The sequence below is a fragment of the Halichoerus grypus genome, chromosome 11 (genome assembly GCF_964656455.1).
Source record: "Halichoerus grypus chromosome 11, mHalGry1.hap1.1, whole genome shotgun sequence".
NCBI classification, from domain to species: domain Eukaryota; kingdom Metazoa; phylum Chordata; class Mammalia; order Carnivora; family Phocidae; genus Halichoerus; species Halichoerus grypus.
Genome location: NC_135722.1, coordinates 7,407,384 through 7,429,806, shown reverse-complemented (window position 1 = coordinate 7,429,806; position 22,423 = coordinate 7,407,384). Strand labels below are relative to the sequence as shown.

General features: G+C 42.4%; 1 protein-coding gene across 8 annotated transcripts in view; it reads right to left on the bottom strand.

The window, feature by feature from the left end:
* The window catches only part of MAJIN (membrane anchored junction protein), a 29,017-nt gene extending 11,943 nt beyond the window's left edge, over positions 1–17,074 (bottom strand). For 6 of the 8 annotated variants that reach the window (XM_036101165.2, XM_036101168.2, XM_078057801.1 and 3 more), the window contains exons 1-3: positions 16,837–17,074; positions 8,398–8,515; positions 997–1,042 (exon numbers count right to left, since the gene is read on the bottom strand). In XM_036101165.2, coding sequence (XP_035957058.1) covers positions 997–1,042; positions 8,398–8,498 — 147 coding nt within the window. In that variant the 5' untranslated portion in view covers positions 8,499–8,515; positions 16,837–17,074. The remainder of the gene's footprint in view (positions 1–996; positions 1,043–8,397; positions 8,516–16,836) is intronic. The other 2 variants (XM_078057799.1, XM_078057800.1) reach the window with 2 other exon arrangements.
* Positions 17,075–22,423: the final 5,349 nt, after the last annotated feature.

The following is a 22,423-nucleotide window of genomic DNA, read 5'->3' as shown; positions in this document are numbered from 1 at the left end:
TAACTGAAGCAAAGTGAAATAAACTTTGCTCTACTCACAATTAAAATAAGCAGAAAACTGTCATGGTCCTATATTAAAATAATTGTTATTTATAATGATGTCTATGAGCTCCTGCAAGATCCTAATGTATCTTTCAACACTTAGCCAAAGAGCTATAGATAGATACCTTTAAGGCTATGACTTAAATTTTTGGTTGAAAGAGTTTTGTTTGTATATTTCATTGTATTCAAATTCTTTGAAATCTGGCAGCAGATGTCTTCATAAATTAGAACAGCCATAAATCACTGAGTTGTGAAGTTAGAAGAGAAATAACCTAGTTTAGCCCTCTCATTTTATGTATGAGGCAATTAAGACCAAGAGAATGATTTACTGGGGGGCTGCGCAGCTAATCAGTAGCTCAGCCAGGGCTGGAATCCAGGGCCAGCACCCAGAGCTCTAACTCCTTGGACAATGCTTTCACCAATTTACAAAGCTTTTCACTTGCTCAATCTTCTTCCTGGGGGAGAACCTAATGCTGGGTAGAAAAGGAATGAAAATGAAGTGGGAATAAAGCAAATTGCAAATGTTTCCAATTAAAGTGAAGACACAGCAGTCTTGTCTGTGTATTTACAGTTGAGTTTCCTGAACGTCAAGTACCAGGCAGTGGTTGGGAGGGTGAGGTTTCCCAGAGCCCTGGAAGGCGGCAGTCCTCCAGAAGCTTTCTCTATGCCGGCTGCCACAAAAGAGAGCTGCAGAGGGCTGGGAACTCTGGTGGAAACAATAGAACTCAGCCTCAAAGGTGCTGACACTTCAACTAGGAGAACTGAAAAAGGATACAGGCTTTAATTTCCCTGGAAAAACAGTGAAGTTTCTTTGCAGAGGAAATATGGCAGGGAGAAGCCAAGTGATCAAGTGGAGGCTATGACTCAGTTCACAGGAAATAATTAAGATCTGGATATGGACACATCCTTGTCTTAAAGAATAACTTTCCCAGAAGTTGTCTGCTTCTTTCCCTACCTCCAGCTCCTGGACGATGACTTCCTTATTCTCTATCTCTTCCCCTCTAGAAGGTAAACAGATAAGACATAAGTACACCAAGAAGTAAAACTCTGAAGACAGTAGACTCTACGGTCAGTAGAGAGAAGACAGTAGAGCAAAAATGACACTTCCAATGAGCTACAGAAACATAACTAAGTAACAGTTTGTGTGTTGACCCAGGGCTCATGGGAAAAAGTGATCACTTAGGTGGTGTGATCTGAGAATCGGTAGAAGGCTGTACTAAAATATCTTCATTAACCTGCCAAGACCCAACATTTCCACTGTGAAAGTTAATAATTTGTTAGACGAGGTGTACTCAAGTGTAGTCTGTGGACCACCAGGTGTCCTCAAGACCCTTTCAAGGGATCTCGAAGGGCAAAACTATTTTTATAGTAATAATAAGATGTTATTTGCCCTTTTTTGCTGTGTTAATATTTTAATCGTTAGTGCAAAAGCAGTGGAGGGCAAAATTGCTGGTGCCTTTGCACAAATCTAGCCAGTTGCACTAAACTGTAAGTTTAAATTGTGGTCATTTTAACTGCCACACAGGAAAAAAAAATCCAGCTTCATTTAATATATTTGAGGAAGAAGGAAAAAATTAATAATTTTATAAAATCTCAACCCTTAAATACACGTCTTTTTAATACATTATGTGATAAAATGGAAAGTACTCATACAGCACTTCTGCTGCACACCGAAATACGACAGTTGTCTTGAGGAAAAGCACTTGTGCAATTGTTTAAATTGCAAACTGAACTAGCTGGTCTTTTCATAGGATGTTGTTTTACTTCAGTGATCAGTTAACAGACAAACTATAGTTGTTTTCAGATTTAGGAATGTGACATTTTCTCAAAAATGAGCTTATCAATTCAAGGAAAGCAACTGACAGTTTGTGTCAATGATAAATTTTGGGATTTCAAGCAAAAATTTGAACTTTGGAAAACTTCTATCCACCACACTGAGGGTGACAACTTTCAAATATTTAAATACTTTTCTAAGATTGGTAGGGATATTAGCAAATATGATTTTATGATATTGTATAATGAAACGAGTCGACATTTGGATGATCTATATAAGTCAGTGAACCAATATTTTCCAAATGACCAATGAAATGCATCATGTTACAAAATCATTCTAGGTAAAAGATTCACTTACAGAACAAGACAGACCAATAGCTTTTAATGTAGCAGAGTTCAGAAAGTTCACTGATACAATTCAGATTCCATATTGCAACTAACCTTTAAAAAACTACCATATTAACGGAGAGCCTGGGTGGCTCAGTTGGCTTAGCAACCAACTCTTGATTTCAGCTCAGGTCATGATCAATCTCAGGTCATGATTGATCTCAGGTCTTGGGATCGATCTCCGTGTAGGCCTCTGGGCTCTCTGCTCTGTGTTCAGTGCAGAGTCGGCTTGAGATTCTCTCTCTCCCTCTCCCTCTGCTTCCCAAACCTGCCTACCCACTCTCTCTCTATCTAGATAAATAAAGTCTTTAAAAAAAAAAAAAAAAAAAAGAACAAAACAAAAAAAACTACCACATTAGGGAAGCCTGGGTGGCTCAGGCAGTTAAGTGTCCAACTCTTGGTTTCTTTTCTTTTTTTTTTTTTTTAAGATTTTATTTGTTTATTTGAGAGAGAGAATGAGATAGAGAGAGAGAGCATGAGAAGGGGGAGGGTCAGAGGGAGAAGCAGACCCCCCGCCGAGCAGGGAGCCCGATGCGGGACTCGATCCCGGGACTCCAGGATCATGACCTGAGCCGAAGGCAGTCGCTTAACCAACTGAGCCACCCAGGCGCCCCAACTCTTGGTTTCGGCTCAGGTCATGATCTCATGGGACGTGAGATAGAGCCCTGAGCCTGGCTCTGTGCTGTGTCTGCTTGGGATTCTTTGCCTCTCCCTCTCCTTCTGCCCCTCCCCCTGCTCACGCACGGGCACACATTCTCTCTCTCTCAAATAAATAAAATCTTTAAAAAGAAAAAGACACTCCCTCTGCCTCTCCACCTGCTCTCAAATAAATAAACAAATCTTTTTAAAAAACTACATTAAAACAAAACAAAACAAAACAACTACCACTTGTTAATTTTTAATGCAGGGTCAAAGAAGAATATCCACAATGATCTGTGAAGGCTATTATCAAATTCCTACCCTTCCCAACTACAAATCTATGTGGGGCTGGATTTTTTTCATATAACTCAACCAAAAACAAACAAACAAAAAAATTCACAACAGATTGAATGCAGAAGCAGATATAATCTAGCAGGCTTCTATTAAACCAGACACTAATGAGATTTGCAAAAATTTAAAACAATACCAATCTTCTCATTAATGTTTTGTCTTGGAAAATATGGTTATTTTTAATAAAAATGTGTTAACATTTAATGGATATATTATTATTTTAAATTAATACACTTTAAAATTGTGGTAAAATATATACAACCTAAAATTTGCCATTTTAAACATTTTTTTTTTTAAAGGTTTTATTTATTTGACAGAGAGAAAGACAGCCAGAGAGGGAACACAAGCAGGGGGAATGGGAGAGGGAGAAGCAGGCTTCCCACGGAGCAAGGAGCCTGATGCAGGGCTCGATCCCAGGACGGTGGGATCATGACCTGAGCTGAAGGCAGATGCTTAACAACTGAGCCACCCAGGCGCCCGCCATTTTAAACATTTTTAAGTATACAATTCAGTGGTATTAATTACACTCATAACCATGGTGTGCAACCATCACCACTATTTCCAAAGTTTATCTTCCCAAACAGAAACAGTGTACTCATTAAGCAATAATTCCCCATTCTGCCCTCCACCCACCCTGGCGACCCCTAGTCTACTTACTTATTTTTTTTTAAGATTTTATTTATTTGACAGAGAGAGACACAGCAAGAGAGGGAACACAAGCAGGGAGAGTGGGAGAAGGAGAAGCAGGCTTCACGCCGAGCAGGGAGCCCGATGTGGGGCTCGATCCCAGGACCCTGGGACCATGACCTGAGCCGAAGGCAGATGCTTAACGACTGAGCCACCCAGGCGCCCCCCAGTCTACTTTCTATTTCTATAAATTTTCCTATTTAATATTTCATGGAAGTGGAATCATACAATATTTTTCCTTTTGTTAGTGGATTATTTCACTTAGCATAATGTTTTCAAGGTTTATCCATGTTTTACCTGTATCAGAACTTCATTTCTTTTGCAATTTCTTTTTATGGCTGAATAATATTCCATTGTATATATGTATATACCACACATATAACTGCATTTTGTTTATCCATTCACTAATTTGATGGACACTTGGGTTGTTTCCGTCTTCTGGCTATTGTGAATAATACAGCTATGAACAGTGTTGTACAACCACCTGCTTGAATCCCTGTTTTCAATTCTTCGGGGCATATACCTACAAATGAAATTGCTGGGTCATATGGTAATTCTATGTTTAACTTTTTGAGGAACTGCCAAATTGTTTTCCACGGCAGGTGCACTACTTTATATTCCCATAAGCACTATACAAGGTTTCCAATTTCTCTACATCCTTGCTAACTGTTAATTTTCTGGGTGGTCTTTTTTGTTGTTTTTTGTTTTTTTATATAGCTATCCGGGTAGGTGTAAAGTGGTATCTCATTGTGGTTTGGATTTGCATTTCCCTAGTGACTAATGATATTGAACATCTTTTCATGTGCTTATTGGCCATTCATATATCTCCTTTGAAGAATGTCTATTCAAGTCTTTTGTCCATTTTATTTTATTTTATTTTATTTTTTTTTAAAGATTTTATTTATTTATTTGAGAGAGAATGAGAGAGAGCACATGAGAGGGGGGAGGGTCAGAGGGAGAAGCAGACTCCCTGCCGAGCAGGGAGCCCGATGCGGGACTCGATCCAGGGACTCCAGGATCATGACCTGAGCCGAAGGCAGTGGCTTAACCAACTGAGCCACCCAGGCGCCCTCTTTTGTCCATTTTAAAATTGGTTTATTATTTTGCTGTTGAATTGTACTTCTTTCTATATTCTAGACATTAAACTCTTACCAGATATATGATTTACAAATATTTTTCTCCCATCTGTGGGTTGCCCTTTAACTCTGTTGATAGTGTCCTTTGATGCACAATTAAAAAAAAATTTAGTTGGGGCACCTGGATGGCTCAGTCAGTTAAGCGTCTGCCTTCGGCTCAGGTCATGAGCCCAGAGTCCTGGGATCGAGTCCTGAATTGGGCTCCCTGCTCAGCAGGGAGTCTGTCTCTCCCTCTGCCCCTCCCCCCCATGCTCTCTCTCTCAAATAAATACATAAAATCATTTAAAAAAATTTTTTTTAATTTAGTCAAGTCCAAATTTATCTAATTTCTTTTGTTGCCTATGCCTTTGGTATTGTATTTAAGAAACCACTGCCAAATTCAAAGTCATGAAGATTTGTCCCTATATTTTCTTCTAAGAGCTTTACAGTTTTAGCTCTTAAATTTAGATCACTGATTTTTTAAAAGATTTATTTATTTTTAGTGGGGGAGGGGCAGAGGGAGAGGGAGAAAGAGCCTTTTTTTTTTTTTAAAGATTTTATTTATTTATTCATGAGAGATAGAGAGAGAGAGAGGCAGAGGCAGAGGGAGAAGCAGGCTCCCCGTGGAGCAGGGAGCCCGATGCGGGACTCGATTCCAGGACCCTGGGATCATAACCTGAGCTGAAGGCAGACGCTTAACCGACTGAGCCACCCAGGCGTCCCGAGGGAGAAAGAGTCTTAAGCAGATTCCACACTGAGTGTGGAGCCCAACATGGGTCTCAGTCTCATGACCCCAAGATCACGACCTGAGTCAAAACCAAGAGTTGGTAGCTCAACCGACTGTGCCACCTAGGTGCCCCTAGATCTTTGATCTATTTTGAGTTAAGTTTTGTATATGGTATAAGGTAAGGGTCTAACTTCATTCTTCTGCATGTGGATATCTACTCTTCTCAGAACCATTTATTAAAGAGAATGGTTCCTCCCCTATTGAATGGTCTTGGCATTCTAGTCAAAAACCAATTGGCCAGGGCGCCTGGGTGGCTCAGTGGGTTAAGCGACTGCCTTTGGCTCAGGTCATGATCCTGGAGTCCCAAGATTGAGTCCCTCATCAGACTCCCTGCTCAGTGGGGAGTCTGCTTCTCCCTCTGCTCCTCCCCCTCTCCTGTTCTCTCACTGTCTCTCTAATAAATAAATAAAATCTTAAAAAAATTTTTTTCTTTTAAAACCAGTTGACCATAGATGTGAGGGTTTATTTCTGGGCTCTCAATTCTATCCTATGGTCTATAAAGTTTTCCTAAGGCCATACCATACTTTTTGATTACCTGTAGCTTTGTAGTAAGTTTTTAAATTGGGAAGTATGAGTCTTCCAATTTATTCTTTTTTAAGATTATTTCAGCTATTCAGGGTCCCTTGAAATTCCATATGAATTTTAAGATGGGCTTGTCCATTTTTGCAAAATATGCCATTGGGATTTTGATAGGGATTTCACTGAATCTGTAGATTGCTTTGTCATCTTAATAATATTAAGTCCTCCAATCTACAAACATAGATATCTATTAATTTAAGGCTTTGATTTCTTTCAGCAACTTTTTGTAGTTTTCAGTGTGTAAGTCTTCCATTTCTTTGGTTAAATTTATTGCTAAGTATTTTTTTCATATTGATGTTATTGTAAATGGAATTGTTTTCTTCATTTTGTGTTCAGATTGGTTTTTGCCAGTGCGCACAAATACAACCGATTTTGTATGTTGATTTTGTATCCTGAAACTTTTCTTAATTCATTGATCAGGTCTAATAGTTTTTCTGTGTACGTGTGGATTCTTTAGGATTTTCAACATGTAAGATCATGTCTTCCACAGATATAGTTTCACTTCTTCCTTTCCAATTTGTATGCATTTAATTTCTTTTTCCTAATTGCTCTGGCTAGAAACCAGTACTATGATGAATAGAAGTGATGAAAGTGGGCATCCTTGTCTCTTTTTTTAAATTTTATTTATTTATTTGACAGAGAGAGACATAGCAAGAGAGGGAACATAAGCAGGGGGAGTGGGAGAGGGAGAAGCAGGCCTCCCGCAGAGCAGGGAGCCCAATGTGGGGCTCGATCCCAAGATCCTGAGACCATGACCCGAGCCGAAGGCAGATGCTTAACGACTGAGCCACCCAGGCGCCCCATTGTTTTTGATCTTAAGGAAAAAGCTTTTTTTAAAAATGAGTATGATGTTAGCTGTGGCATTCCCATATATGGCCTTATCATACTGAGGAAGTTCCCCTCTATTCCTAGTTTATTGAGTGCTTTTATCATGAAAGGGTGCTGGATTTGGTCAAATGCTTTTTCTTTCTTTTTTCTTAAAGGAGGTGAAAGTTTATTGAATACACCTCAAGGGGGCAGCAGGCAGGACAGCAGAGGAAAGGCTGTCTGCCTCAAATGCTTTTTCTTTATCAATTGGGATGATTATGTGGGGTTCCCCTTCATTCTATTAATGCAGTGTACTATATTGGTTGATTTCTTTTTTTTTTTTTAAGATTGTATTTATTTATTTGAGAGAGAGAGTACACAAGCAGGGGGGAGGGGCAGAGGGAGAAGCAGACTCCCCACTGAGCAGGGAACTCAATGCAGGACTTGATCCCAGGACCCTGGGATCATGACCTGAGCCAAAGGCTTAACTGACTGAGCCACCCAAGTGCCCCTATATTGGTTGATGTCTGTATGTTGAACCATCCTTGAATTCCTGGGGTAAATCCCAGGTATGTGAACAATGCCAATCTCCTCATTAATTTTTTAGAAATACAGTTGTTATTTTTTTTTTTAAGATTTACTATTTATTTTAGAGAGAGGGAGAGCAAGAGCAGGGGGAGGGGAAGAGGGAGAGGAAAAGAGAGAATCTCCAGCAGACTTCCTGCTGAGTGTGGTGTCTGATGTGGGGTTTGATCTCATGACCCTGAGATCATGACCTGAGCCAAAATCAAGAGTCAGATGCTTAAGTGACTGAGCCACCCAGGTGCTAGAAATATACTTTCAATGAAATATATTATCTGTTAACATTTAATGATACATTATTTTTAAATTAATAAGTATGTTATTTTAACTTTTCTGTTTTAATCTTTATATGATACATATTAACAGGTATAACCCACATAATCAAAACCTCTTTGGGATCCTCAATAATCTTAAGAGTGCAAAGAGATCCTGACATAAAAAATCATGAGAACCACTGCTCCAAAGGTATGCCATCAATAACTTAGAAACTTACCTGAATAATAATATGTGGAATATAAAATATCTGGGAGAGTCCTACAAGATGCTACTTCAGCCAGTCCCCTGGACTGAGTGAAGGCAGAGAAGGGATGACCCGTCGGAATGTACTCACCTGTATTTGCAAAAGCTACTCTCCTAGCTTTAAAATTACCTGATGTTGTTGCCATATCTAATTTTGAATTTATACACATTGGGTCCTGCATGAAGAAACCTCGTTTCTGGAAATGGGTAGGTGAAGGGTTTTAAACTCATTGCTTCCAAATGATAGCCTAATAAAACAGAAATATTAGAGAATTATTAAAAAGCTAAAGATGGTTCCTTATCAACTTTATGGTATAGGAAAGACAGCCTGCCCAATATATAGCATCTCTTCATGAGTAAAACGTCCGACACTCAGCACCACTGTCCCAGGCTCAGTTTTTATACTAATTTTCTATATTAATCACTGGACCATTCTCCTACCTGCATGGGGAAGATATGGTGATGGGGGATAATCCCTATACTTGAAATCAAAAGACGTGAGTTCAAGGTTTGTAGTTTACCTTACACCTCGGGCAGATCACTTCTCTCCATGAGACTAATAATAGCAACATCTGATGACTCACAAGGTTTTTGTTACGATTAAATCCATCTCCCAAATATCTCTTGAATCTATTCTCCTCCCTTGTCCCCACTTTCCCTGGAACCTATGCCAGTGTGAAGAGGGCTCAAGTCAAATAATTAAACAATCCAAATGCACCAATAGGTGGCATAATTAGGAAGACCTCTGCTGTTAATTTTAGATGAAGTTAAGGGATGAGCACACGTTCCAGCCACAGCTAATACAGCAAATAAGGATGTACACTAATGTTTTCCAGTGCTGCCGAGGAACGCCTTATCTTTCCTAGCTCTCAACTGCCCTTCCTCTTCACCGTTTGTGAGATTGCCCTGTGCCACAAGAGTGCCTACTATCCTCCTAGCACTTACTAGTTTCACTTTTCCTATTCCAGAATCTCTGCCCACTTAAGGTCCTCTCTGAGGGAAACTGGGGAAAGGGGGAAGATGGAAAAAGAAGAATGGCATGTCTCTTCTCCTCCAAGAGGGCATTTGGTACACACTCAGAAGTAAGAATCAAGCACAGCAATTAGTGATTTTCTAAGTCATCAGGACTTTTCTGTGTCTCTTATTACTTGTAGAGATAATAAACCCTGCCTTTTTGTCTCTTCATATGGAAGCTTTTATCCTCAGGATAAAAGCTACCTACACACAACACAAAGTATTAATTTCAGAGGCAGCTAAGATGGGGTAGACAGACAGGCACAAAGAAAGAATAATTTAGGTTTGAACCTCAGCTCCAACATCCCTCCTTAGTTTCTCTAGGCCTTGGTTTTCTTACTTATACAATAATAACAACAACTAACAACAGCTTTTTGTTATGCCCTATTGTAAGTGCCTTACATATCTCACTTAATCCTCACAATAAGCCTGAAATCAATAGTCTAAATTTGATAGATAAGGAAACCGAGGCACTGAGAGATGAAGTAACCTCCCCATAGCTGTATGAATGTTGGAATCAGGATTCAAAGTGAGGTAATATAAGGCCAGATTTGATACTCTTATCCACTTTTCCACTCTGCTTTCTGAGGGTTTTAGTATCCCCCCCAAAAAAAGACAATATAAAATCATTTTGTAAGTACTAAAATATTATGTACATGTAAAGGACTATTTTCATTATTCTTTCCTCCATATTACCCCAATACCATTTCTACTCAGCAAAGAAAACTCTTGTATGGTGGAGTCAGGAGATCTATGTGCCCAAAGCATGGAATTTCCCACAATTTCGTAAGTTCAAGTCTGGGACTGCCAGTAAAGAGATATCCCAGTGTCTGATCTCGGCTGCTTCGGATTAGAATGACAGGAGGCTGGAGCCAGAGCCCATGAGACTATTTAGACTAGAATTGCAGTCAAAAGTGAAAAGAAATAGTTGGTGCCAACTGCAAAGTTACCAGAGGGGAAATATTGTTCATATCCTGAAAAAAAAAAAAAAAAAAAAGCTTGCTGATTCTCATGTCCAAGGCATGGCAGGAACCCAGCTAGATTTGATTGTGTTTTTGGTGCTAAGGTGACTTTTCTAAGTAGGAAAGGAGTGCACCTGGTGAGACTTAGGTTGCGGCCACAAAAATTTAGCTTTTAGTTATTCAGAGGGTTCTCCTACAATGCAGTCACCTCTCACCACAGACTGAGGGCTGGGGGGATCAGAGCAAAGGAAATGAAGGACATTTGCTGGAAATGACAATCCAGAGAGGAAACTTCATGTACTACACCACAGCTGGCTGTCTGAAAGAGGTAAAAACAGCCCTCTCTGGCTGGGGCCCGTCTGTTAATTGCTGGCTGCCTGCTTCAGAAACAAACACCACACACTAATTACCTCATTTGAAAATAAAGATTAGACAGCATAATCCAAAAGAACCACATAGTAGTAGTGGTTCAAAGATTTCACAAGGTTATTTTCCAACATGAGTACTGCAGTCATGATGACACTGTGGGATCTTAACAGATGAAGAGTCAGACTCTCAACCCATTTTTAGGTGATCAAAAAACATGATGGGTTTAAAAGAAAAAAAAAAGTTTAGAGTTAATATGCATTAGTTGGAAAGACATAAGATTTGGAATTGGAGGATCAAAGCTTGAGTCCTAGCTCTGCCTCTAATTATTAGTCATTAGACCCTGAGCAAGTCACTTAGCTTCATCATTTCTCGGTTTCTACACCTGCAAATGGGAATCCTATCTACCCCTGGAATTGTTGAAGGATTAAATAAGATTATATTGTAAACAGCACTTCAGAAACTGTAGAGTATTATATAAACATTAGCTGTTTTGATATATTTGAAGTTTCTCTCTTAATGCTTCACTAGCAAAGCAAATTTAAGAGAGGAAAACCATCTTTAATCTCAGTGCAAAAATCTGACACATCCCAATCAAGAACCTTTCTTTGAAAATCCCCAATAATTAGATTTAAATGACACATTGGCAATGATGTTAGATTTTTAAGGGTTTTTAGTAATTTATTTCACATAAAGAAACATCTAGGTCAATGCATAGAATCTAAAGCAGGGCTGAATGCTATATGAGGATAATGATATTGACTACTGAGGTAGAAGGAGATGATAAGGAAGTACTGTCACTAAATATATCTGGTGACATTTGATGGAAAAATCCTCCACAGGGTTAAAGAATAAAAGAGCTTTCATAAGCATTTATTCAAAATACATTTACTGGGCAGATCTAATATGACAGGCTCTGTGACCAGTGAGTGTGGGCAACAACATAGGGAAATCCCACTGAGACTATGAATTTACTACCAAAGTTTTAGAACTGAGATTGAAGACAGATGACCAGCTTCTCCTTCTGCCTTCACAAATCCTTGGCTGGTCTCAGAGGTCTGCCTGGCTCTGCTGAAGTGTATTCAGACTAGAGATTCTATAGTAGAGAATATTTCCAGACTCATGGTTGCCTATAGCCTGAAGTGCCCTTCATTTTAGAGGGTACGAGAAGAAACTGATTTCACCAAAGAAGGAAATAAATTCCACAAGGTCACATAACTCAGTATGGAACCAAGATTAGCACTCCCCAAGACTGCTGATTCCTTTGGCCCACACATTTTCCATTACAACACATCACTCTGTCAGTCACTTTATTAAACTGTAAACCCTGGTCACTCTCATAATTGTGGATGACTCAAGACAAACTCAATCTGGGTACAAAGGCATCAAACCAAAATGTTAGCTTTTCTGATTAAATGTTTTAGAATTATTTCTTGGAGGTGTTAAAGGGTCACATTCACATTTGTTTGTCTTCAAGCTCTATTTTCAAAAGGAACTATGCTCAGTTTCTTCACCTTGCAGGGTGACTAGGATGGCTGATGAAATAATGCAGGTATAATTGCTTACTGTAATGCTCTACACATAGATTATTCTTTATTTAAAAACAAAACAATGTGTTAAGATACGGGACAAGAAGAGACTAAATAAGACTACCCAGGATACTTTCATGCTTATCGATGTCACTCTTTCTCATTAGGTTTCTTCCTACTCTTTAGACACAGTCTTTAAAATGCTCTTGGCATTTGTTCAGGAATAGATTTGCTCTTGGAACTACCAGATTTTGTTTTGTTTTGTTTGAGAGGGGACGACTAACTAAACCTTCTAACAGAGAGGTAGGAAGATGCCCCAAAATGAAACCAAAAGGCTTACTGGGACAACTCAATAGACCAGAAAGGAGTCTAAGTTAATCTCTCACGCTACCTTTTGCACCTAAGTGCCACTTCCACTTACATCTTAACCATCCTAAAAGCTACTGGAAAAACTACCTTTGGTCAATAGGTCCAGAACTGTGCTCCTTATTCTGGAAAAGCAATAGAATGGTATCTCATCTCACCATCCTGCCTAGTAGTTGTGGCTTGTTAATGACAACCTATTACATTCACATCATACCGCAGCACTCTAAACATCTTACCAGCCCCAGGAACCCAAAAAGCATTTAGATGTAAAACTGCAGGCAATGAAAGACATTTTATTTTTTGGTTACACCATTGGGTGAGTTGCCCTGAAGCAGTACATGTAGGGATGAAATTTTTAAATGGGGGGAAAAAGCATCAGTAGTTTCTGAAGGGCAAATGGTAGAGAGAATAGGTAGAGAGAAAGGAACATTTTTATAATTTTGAGCTAAAAACTCTTTGAGTCTTTGATGTACATATCTCAAGGGTCTTAGTGACAGAAGAATGATATAGGAAAGTGTAAAAAGAAAGCTTCTAAAATATACAGCTTTGTTCTTGCCATGAGACAATGGCATATTCTGAAGAAATTAAGTTCATAAGAAAATTAAATTACTTTTTATGTAAAGAGAGCAAATTTCACACAGGAAATTTGAAATATTTTACTAACTTTAATCCAATACTGGTGAGATACTGGGGAGATAAGAATTTTATTTACAAAAAGATATATCTGACTTAAGATCATCATCTAATTTGGCCAAGATCATACAACAAGAGCAAGACTAAAACGCAGATGTATTGCTAAAGCAAGACAGTGTAGGGGCGCCTGGGTGGCTCAGTCGTTAAGCGTCTGCCTTCAGCTCAGGTCATGATCCCAGGGTCCTGGGATCGAGCCCCACATCGGACTCCCTGCTCTGTGGGAAGCCTGCTTCTCCCTCTCACGCTCCCCCTGCTTGTGTTCCCTCTCTCGCTGTGTCTCTGTCAAATAAATAAATAAAATCTTAAAAAAAAAAAAATTTTAAAGCAAGACAGTGTAGCTAATTATGAACTGGCCTAGACTCCATATTAGCCTCAATTCTTTATATTTTACCACCTAAGCCTAGCTCCAAAATAACAAAATCAGTTATTATTGCTAAGAAACATAAAGCTTTGTACTTTGAAAAACCATCAAACCATATGAATCTGATGGTGAACAGATCTTAACGAACAACCTCATATTTATAAAGCACTTTCAGTGTATATAATGCTTTCCTATCCTTATCTCACAAGATCATAAAACTTCTATTAAACTAGGAAGGGCAGATTCAGCTACCTTATACTCTAACTGTTCTCCTCATTTTTACCTGATTTGGTTCTCTCAATCTCATGTTCATTCAACATTCATTCAGCTCACAAATATTCGAATACCTACTATGTTCCAGAAATGAAGTGTTGGATACAGTGGAGAAGAATAAGAACTTGGTCCTCACCTGCAAAGAGCTTACAAATAATTTTAAAGTGTGATGACTGCTACAAAAAAGAACAGGGTGATGTGGCAACATGATAGAGAATCTAACCCTAGGATGGAAATCATGGAAGCCCACTCTAAGTAACAGACTCACATCTGAGGGATGAGTATGAGTTAGGGAGGCACAAATAGAGAATGGGTCTGGGCTGGGTACAGGAAACAGCAGATGTAAGAGTCCTCAACTGGGAAAGAGCATGGCACTTTCAAAAGAGAGAAGTATAGTAATCCAGAACATAATGGGCAAAAAGGACAGTGTTATGAGATTAATTCTATACAGATAAGCAATGAGTTAGTCAACATACATTTGAGAGTCTACTATGCACTAGGCACTGTTCTGAGCCTGTTTACTAGAGTAGGTAACAAGAGAGACATGATAACTTGTCTTTAAGGGCTTACATTTTAGGAAGTGTGGAGAGCAACAATAAACATATAAATACATAAATGTAATTTGAAGTACTCCAAGTACTATAAAGAAAATAAAATAGGGCTTTATAGTAAAGAGTGACCGGGAGGCTGGTTTAACTACTGTGGCCAGGGAAGGCCTTTCAGACAAGATCAAAATTGAGTTGAGGCTTTAATGGAAAGTGGAACAACCACGCAAAATCAAGGAGAAAAGCATTCCAAGCAGCAAAAAAAAACCAAGCAAGCACAGATGCCCTGTGATGGGTGGTTTAATGGACAAAAAGTTCAGTGTGACTGGAGCACAGAGAATGAAGACAGATTAGAGGGAGATGAAGTCAGAGATAGGCAGAAATCAGATCATTTAAGGCCTGTAGGGCATTGTAAAGAGTTCAAATTTTATGCCAAGGGTTTTATAACAAAAAGTGAAATGATTTATGCTTTAAAAAGATGAACTATACATGGGGCGCTTTGGTGGATCAGTTGGTTAAGCGTCCAACTCTTGATTTTGGCTCAGGTCATGATCTCAGGGTCATGAGATAGAGCCCTGCGTTGGGCTCCAAGCTCAGTGGGGAGTCTGCTGGAGACTCTCTCTTCCTCTCCCTCTGCCCTCCCCCACCCCCCGCCCATACACTCTCTCTCTCTAAAATAAATAAATAAATCTTAAAAAAAAAAAAAGAAAAGAGAAAAGAAAGATGAACTGTACAAGGATAAGAGTAGAAACAGGGAACCATTCAGGAAGATTTTGTAGTAATCTGGGAAAAGATGCTGCTGATTTTGACTGGGGAGTCTCAGTGGTTAGTGACTAGTTCAATTTGGGGTATATTTTATTTTATTTTATTTTTTTTAAGATTTTTTATTTATTCATTCGACAGAGAGACACAGCGAGAGAGGGAACACAAGCGGGGAAGCAGGAGAGGGAGAAGCAGGCTTCCCACAGAGCAGGGAGCCCGATGCAGGGCTCGATCCCAGGACGCTGGGATCATGACCTGAGCCGAAGGCAGACGCTTAACCGACTGAGCCACTCAGGCGCCCCGAATTTGGGGTATATTTTAGACTGATGGCCTAGGTGGGGGAATCAAGGATGGCTCTATGTTTTTAGCCTTTGCTATTTTATTAGGTGGATAATGGTACATACCCTTTACTGAGATGAAGAAGGATTCTAGGGAAAGAGATTTGGGGAGAAAACTCCATTGTTCTGTTTTGGTTAAGTCTGAGAGGCCTATTAGACATCTCGGTGGATATGCCAAGAGAGTGGTCGCCTAGTGTGCAAAGGATGGAAATCAGGATGGAAATATAAATTTAACACATCAGCGTTTAGATGGTATTTAAAGCTACTGAACAGACGAGATCATCTAAGAAGGTATAGCTAGAGAAGGGGTGAAGGCCTTACTTATAGTCCAGGTTATGACTTATGGAGTCTACCCTAAGAGCAATAGGAAGGCACTGAAGGGTATAATAAAGAAATGACCACACAGATGTGAGTTAAAGTAGACATGTTTATGTATCTGGCTGTAATGTGGGAAACAGCCCCGGACAAGAGCAGATAAAAAAGGACCAGGACCAGCCTGTGGGTCAAGGTAGAAGCTGGTAAGTAGCCTGGTCTACAGTCACTGGTTTGGAAGATGCCTAGGAAGTAGTCTAGTTATGACTGGGTGAATTGGTGGGGGGAGGCAGAGAGAACAAAGACGATTCCCAGTTGCTTGAGCAACTTACTGAAGAGAAAAAAAGTGCCACTTCCTGGAAAAGGCAGCCTTAGAAAGTAAATTTTTGAGGGGAGGAGGCGAAGTCCTTCCTGGGACACGCTCAATTTCCAGGGGCCCGCGAGAGAGCCAGAGAGAGATTTCAGGTGGCCTGCTGGGGTACTGTGATAGGTTTGCGACCTGCGGAAAAGCCAAGGATGTACAGCAAGGTGTGCCCGCTTGAATCTTTCCACTCTCTCAGATGCCAAGATTCAAAACCCGGAGGCGCTGAACACAGAAGTCTCACTGAGGGCCATGACTCAAATCTCTACCTCCGAGGTTCACTCAGGCATTCGAAGGCAGAAACTCACTGCGATCACTAAGACATGATGTGACAAGAAATGTCTCAATGGGACAAGTCTTGCTTTTATGGCAACCGCGAAGCCGGGGTCAGAGGGAGGCTGCAGACCAGAGCGCACGCTTTCCTTCCGGGGGGGGGGGGGTGTTCCAAGGGGGCGGGGCGGCCAGAGAAGCGGCTCCGGGCTCCGCGCCGCTCAGCCGGGGAGGCGGGTCTGCATCTGGCACCGCTCCCCGCCCATCCCGGCCCTCCCTCGCACCCTCCCGGCCCGCAAGCGGCCACAGCCTGGCCGTCGGGGGCAGCTGCGGAGCGGTGGCGCCGGGGCTGTAACTCTCCCTCGGAAAACTAAGGCGCCGACCTCAGGGGAGCACCAGGCCGCAGTGGGCCGTTACCTCAGGCCCAAGAACTTCGCGGGGGCCGGCCGGGCTCTTACACAGGGCTCTTCGCGCCTCATAAAAGTGGCCTAGGCCGAAGCTGCCACTAGAGTGCGCCCCGAAAGGGGCTGGCGTCGACTACGCACGAAGCCCGGCTCGTGAACTCACTCAGCCTCTCGCCCGCGCTTTGGCTCTTGCCGCGCGCCCGCCAGGCGTTCTGCGCGCGCGCAGCTGCGCTCCTCGCACCCCACCCCCACTCCCCCACGGCCGGCCGGGCGTTCTGCATATGCGCAAACGCGCTTCCTGGCCTCGCCCAGTTGGCGCGCGCTCCGAGGCTTGGCCATGATGTGCGCGTGCGCGGCGCGGCTACACCGCCTACCGGTTGGGCGAAGCCGAGGCTGGGAGTGGCCGATGGCCCCACCCGTCGGAACACAGGATCCCGGCGTCTTTTTGTCACTACGCGGCCTGTCCACCGATTGTTCATTTAGCGAACATTACGTCCCTGCCGTGGTCCGGTCGGTAGCTGTCTACTGCGGAAATCCTACTACGTGTCGAACATCGTGCAGGCACTTCCCGTACTCGCTCTGCTTTGATCCTGACCGCCGTGTTGTAAAGCGGTTATAAATATCCTAATTTTAAAGAGGCCTGGGAATGGGAGTGACTTGTGGAGGTGCAAGGACGCGAACAGGGGTCTCTGATTTAAAAGTCCAGCACCTTCCCTTCCACTTCCTGTTGATCAAATGCTGACCATGTTGTGAATTATTAAGCGATTTGGCCCCACATCACTGGAGAGGTAGGGGGGCGGGGTGTGCTGCGTTCCTAATCATGGACCCGCCGAGATACCTCGCGTCCCAATTCGTATCCGTATAGTCCTCCTGCATTCTCCTGCCTTCCTCTTCACAGCTCTTGCTGTTCCCTCTGCTTGGAATGCCTCCTCCACCCCACCTAAAAACTCTACTCCACATGCCCAGATAGTAAGCTCTTCGAAGGCTGAGTCTTGTATATCTTTTTATACACAGGAAACTAAGCACCTACTCTTGGGTAGCACACGCAAAGACCTGGAAAAGCGAGGCCGGAAAAGAAAGAAAGAAAGGTGGACAGAGGGTGGCTGAAAGAGGAAAATAGATCTCAGGAGGTCACCTGCCCCATCTAAAGAAGGCATCTGCTATCCAGTGTCCCACTAAAGGAAGGCCTGTGGGAAGTGTGACCTGGTAATGCCAGGTCCGATTTTCATGGGAAATCTCCCAATTTAAAAATGTTTGGGCAACTGATTGAAAAACTTGAATATACTGTGGACTGAAACTAACACATTTGTGTGGGCACAGCTCTCTAGCCACCCATTTGTGACTCTGACCTTGCTTGGCACAGAGTAAAAGTTGACCAAGCTAGTCAGACTTGAATCCCAGCGTAGGGCAGCCTTCTGGCAGCTGTTATGGGCATATCCTTTGCACAATCCATGTTTGGGAACCAAAAGAAAGACCCTTCTTTGGGCAGGGGCAGGGATGGGGTCCATGCAAGGTAAAGGAATCAAGATTCTGGTGAGGCTGGAGAAACAGTACCTGTGCTGTTGTAGGTAGTAATAGACAAGGTCATGAGTCTTAAATGGCCACCTGTGTCATGTACATGATTTCCTGTAGAGGATGGCCGCTGGTCGGGTGTGAAGGACAGGGGAAATGATCACTGGACACAAATACTCTTTAGTTTCAACCAGCCCGCAGGGAAACAGGCAGAAACCCAGGGGATTCTAACCCAAAGTCTTATTACAACCCCAAATGACCAAACATCCCAGTTCCTGTCATCTACAATTACGGGGTGTCAAGTGAAATAAAAGGAACACACAAACACTTTGAATGAGTAAGATGGAACTGAAGTGTCCTAGCAGACACAAACACACACACTGCTGATGAGGCATGACAGCAGCACCTGGCGAACCGGACGTGGCTTCCCAGCCCACGTGGTCCACTGTTATTTCCTTCCTGTTTGAGGAGGGCACCAAACCCATGTTGGGCACTATTTTTTGTGATGAGGCCAGGCTGCTTCCACTGGGACTCTGACTGAGGGTCCATAATGGGATGCAGCTAAAGGGAGGAATTCTTACCTGAGATAACAGGAGACCCTTGGGCCAGAAAAGGGGCAGAGCCAACACCTGAGCAGGAATGTTAAGTGCCAAAATTCCAGGAAGGAACTTAGAGCAAGTGATATTATTGGAGGAGGGAGGCTGCGGTGAACATTTCAATGAAGAGGGTGGATTCAGGAATTTGGAGCCAGTCAGATAAAGGGATAACAAATATTTACTCAATCAACAGATATTTATTTGAATAACTATAAGCACTATTCTAGCCCTTTGGTGATGCTTAGGTGAAGAAGACAAAATTAACTGTCATTATGGAGATGACCCTGATCAAACTAGATGGGAGGACTGTAGCTTGCTATCTATGAGCCAACCAGGGAGTCTGTATGACCCACTGACCTTGTCTAAAGAGATAGAGGTGACATAGACACTGGCCGCTGCAGACAAGACAGTGGGAGGGGCACCACTTGTGGGCCTGAGGACTACCTTGTCCCTTGGGATTCTTTTTTACTTGAAACTGGTATTACATTTTTTATTATTATTTAATTTTTTAAAAAGATTTTATTTATTCATTTGTGACAGAGAGAAAGAGAGAGACAGTGAGCATGAGCAGGGGGGAGAGACAGAGGTAGAGGGAGAAGCAGACTCCCTGCTGAGCCGAGGAGCCCCAGGGCTCAATCCCAAGACCCGGAGATCATGACCTGAGCCAAAGGCAGATACAACCATCTGAGCCACCCAGGCACCCCAAAACTGGTATTATATTTTTTTTAATTACATGTAGTACAATTCACTGTTTTTGGTGTATAAGTCTATGATTTTTTAACATATGCATAGATTCAAGGATAGATCAGAATAGAGAACAGTTTTGTCACTCCAAAAAATTACTTCAGGTTACCCCTTTGTAGTCAAACCCTCCTCCCCACCTCAACCACTGGCATCCTGTTCTCCACTCCTAGTTTGGCCTTTTCCAGTGTGTCATGTCAATGGATTCATACAATATGTACCCTTTTGGAATTGGATTATTTCTCTGAGTGATACATTTAGATTTATCCATGTTGTTGTATATATCCATAGCTCATTCCTTTTTATTGCCGAGAACTATCCTATTGTATGGATATTCCACCACTTCTTTATTATTTGCCTATGTATGGATGGACATTTGCATTGTTTTCCATTTTTGGCAATTTTTTTTTAAAGATTTTATTTATTTATTTGTCAGAGAGAGAAAGAGAGCACAAGCAGCGGGAGCAGCAGGCAGAGGGAGAAGCAGGCTCCCTGCTCAGCAGGGAGCCTGATGCAGGACTCCATCCCAGGACCCTGGGATCATGACCTGAGCCGAAGGCAGATGCCCAACCGACTGAGCCACCCAGGTGCCCCCATTTTTGACAATTTTGAATAGAGCTTCTATAAGGATCGACATCCCAGTTGTTGTATGAACTTAAGTCTTCATATTTCTCAAGCAGATACCTAGAATGGGGATCGCTGGGTTGTATGGCAAGTGTATGTTTGACTTTATAAGAAACTATCAACTGTTTTCCAGAGTGGCTGTATCGGTTTGCGTTCTTAGCCATAGAGTATGAGAGTTTTGGTTGCTGTACATCCTTGTCGGCAATTGGTATTTTCAGTTTTAATTTGGGGGGGGGGCATTCCAATAGATGTTAATGGTATCTAGTTGTAGATCTAATTAGCCTTTCCCTCATGACTAATGATGTTGAGCGTCCTTTCATGTGCTCTTGAGATTCTTGAGAATTAATAAACCCGAACCCCAACTCAGAAACCAACCCACAGTGCTAAAGAGACTTCTGTGGATTCACGTTTGGCCTGACAGACTGGAACATTTTAGCAGCAATGCTCAGCAGATGACAATTGGATTCAAAGCACATATGCCAGATCTGTCAAGCCAGCAAGCAGGCGGCAAGAGGCTCCTGGCTACTAAGCACTGTCTTCTCTGTTCCAGGCTTTAGGGAGAGAAAAACATTTTCTGCCTTTGCCTTCGGATGTCCTCCTTGTCAGGCTCTACATCGTTCCTGCCATGGTTTTTCCCCTGGACCTCCTTTTTAACATTCTCCCTTTCTTCTTTCCTTTGCTAAATAACTGTTTATTGAAAGCACACTGCATGCCAGGCACTGCGCTAGGCTCTAGGGTCATAAAGTTGAAGAAGATGCCTACTCACAATAGGTTCTCATTCTAACGGGGGGATTAGCATAAAGCAGCTTTTAATTTTTTTTTAAGATTTTATTTATTTATTTGTGAGAGAGAGCGCACACAAGCAGGGTAAGAAGCAGGCTCCCTGCTGAGCAAGGAGCCCTATGTGGGCCTTGATCTGAGGAACCTGGGATCATGACCTGAGCCAAAGGCAGACAGACACTTAACTGACTGAGCCACCCAGGCATCCCCCTAAAGGATGACTCTTAACCAGCCAGGAGTCAGGAGGGCTTCCTGGAAAAGGAAACACCTAAAAGGAGTCCTGAAGGATGGGTGGCTATTAGGCTAAGAGACACAAAGAGGGCATTCCAGGCAGAAGGGACAGCCTGAACAAAGACCTGGCAATAAGAGATAGCATGCTGTGTGTGCACTTCTGTGAGAAGCTCAGTTTTACTCAGATCTAGGGATGGAGGTGTGGAGTGGCAGGAGATGGAGTTAATGAAGGAGATAGGAGGTGGATCATGGAGAAGCTTGCGCTGAGGCACTTGAATTCATCCCCAAAGCTATAAGGTGCTTTTAAAAGCTAGGTTTTGGGGGCACCTCGGTGGCTCAGATGGTTAAGCATCTGCCTTAGGCTCAGGTCATGGTCTCAGGGTCCTGCTCAGTGGGGAGCCTGCTTCTCCCTCTCCCTCTGCCCCTCTCCTCCCCTCCTATCCCCTCCGCTCCTGCTCTCTCTCTGTCTCTCAAATGAATAAATAAAATCTTTAAAATAAATAAATAAATAGAAGCTAGGTTTTGGTGGGGCACCTGGGTGGCTCAGGTGCTTATGCGTCCAACTCTTGATTTCTGCTCAGGTCATGATCTCAGTGTCTTGAGATGAAGCCCCGTATGGGGCTCTACGTGTGGAGCCTGTTTGAGATTCTCTTTCTCCCTCTCCCTCTGGCCCCACCCCACCCGCTTATGTGCTCTCTCTTTTTTTTTTTTTTAAAGATTTTATTTATTTATTTGACAGAGAGAGACACAGAGAGAGCAGGAACACAAGCAGGGGGAGGGGGAGAGGGAGAAACAGGCTTCCCGCGGAGCAGGGAGCCTGATGTGGGGCTCGATCCCAGGACCCTGGGATCATGACCTGAGCCGAAGGCAGACGCTTAACGACTGAGCCACCCAGGCGCCCCGCTCGCTCTCTCTCTTAAAAAAATAAATAATTAAAATAAAAGTTAGGTGTTGGTTTTAGAAGTGCCTTCCTTTTCTGCTGTGTTGATTCTAACTCATCCTTCAAGGCCCGTCTCAAAGTCCACCTCCTCTTGGAAGTCCTCTCCAATCCCCCTAACCAGAAAGATTGGCTCCTTCCTGGGACTCTTTGCCCTGCGTTGTACTTACTAATCAGTC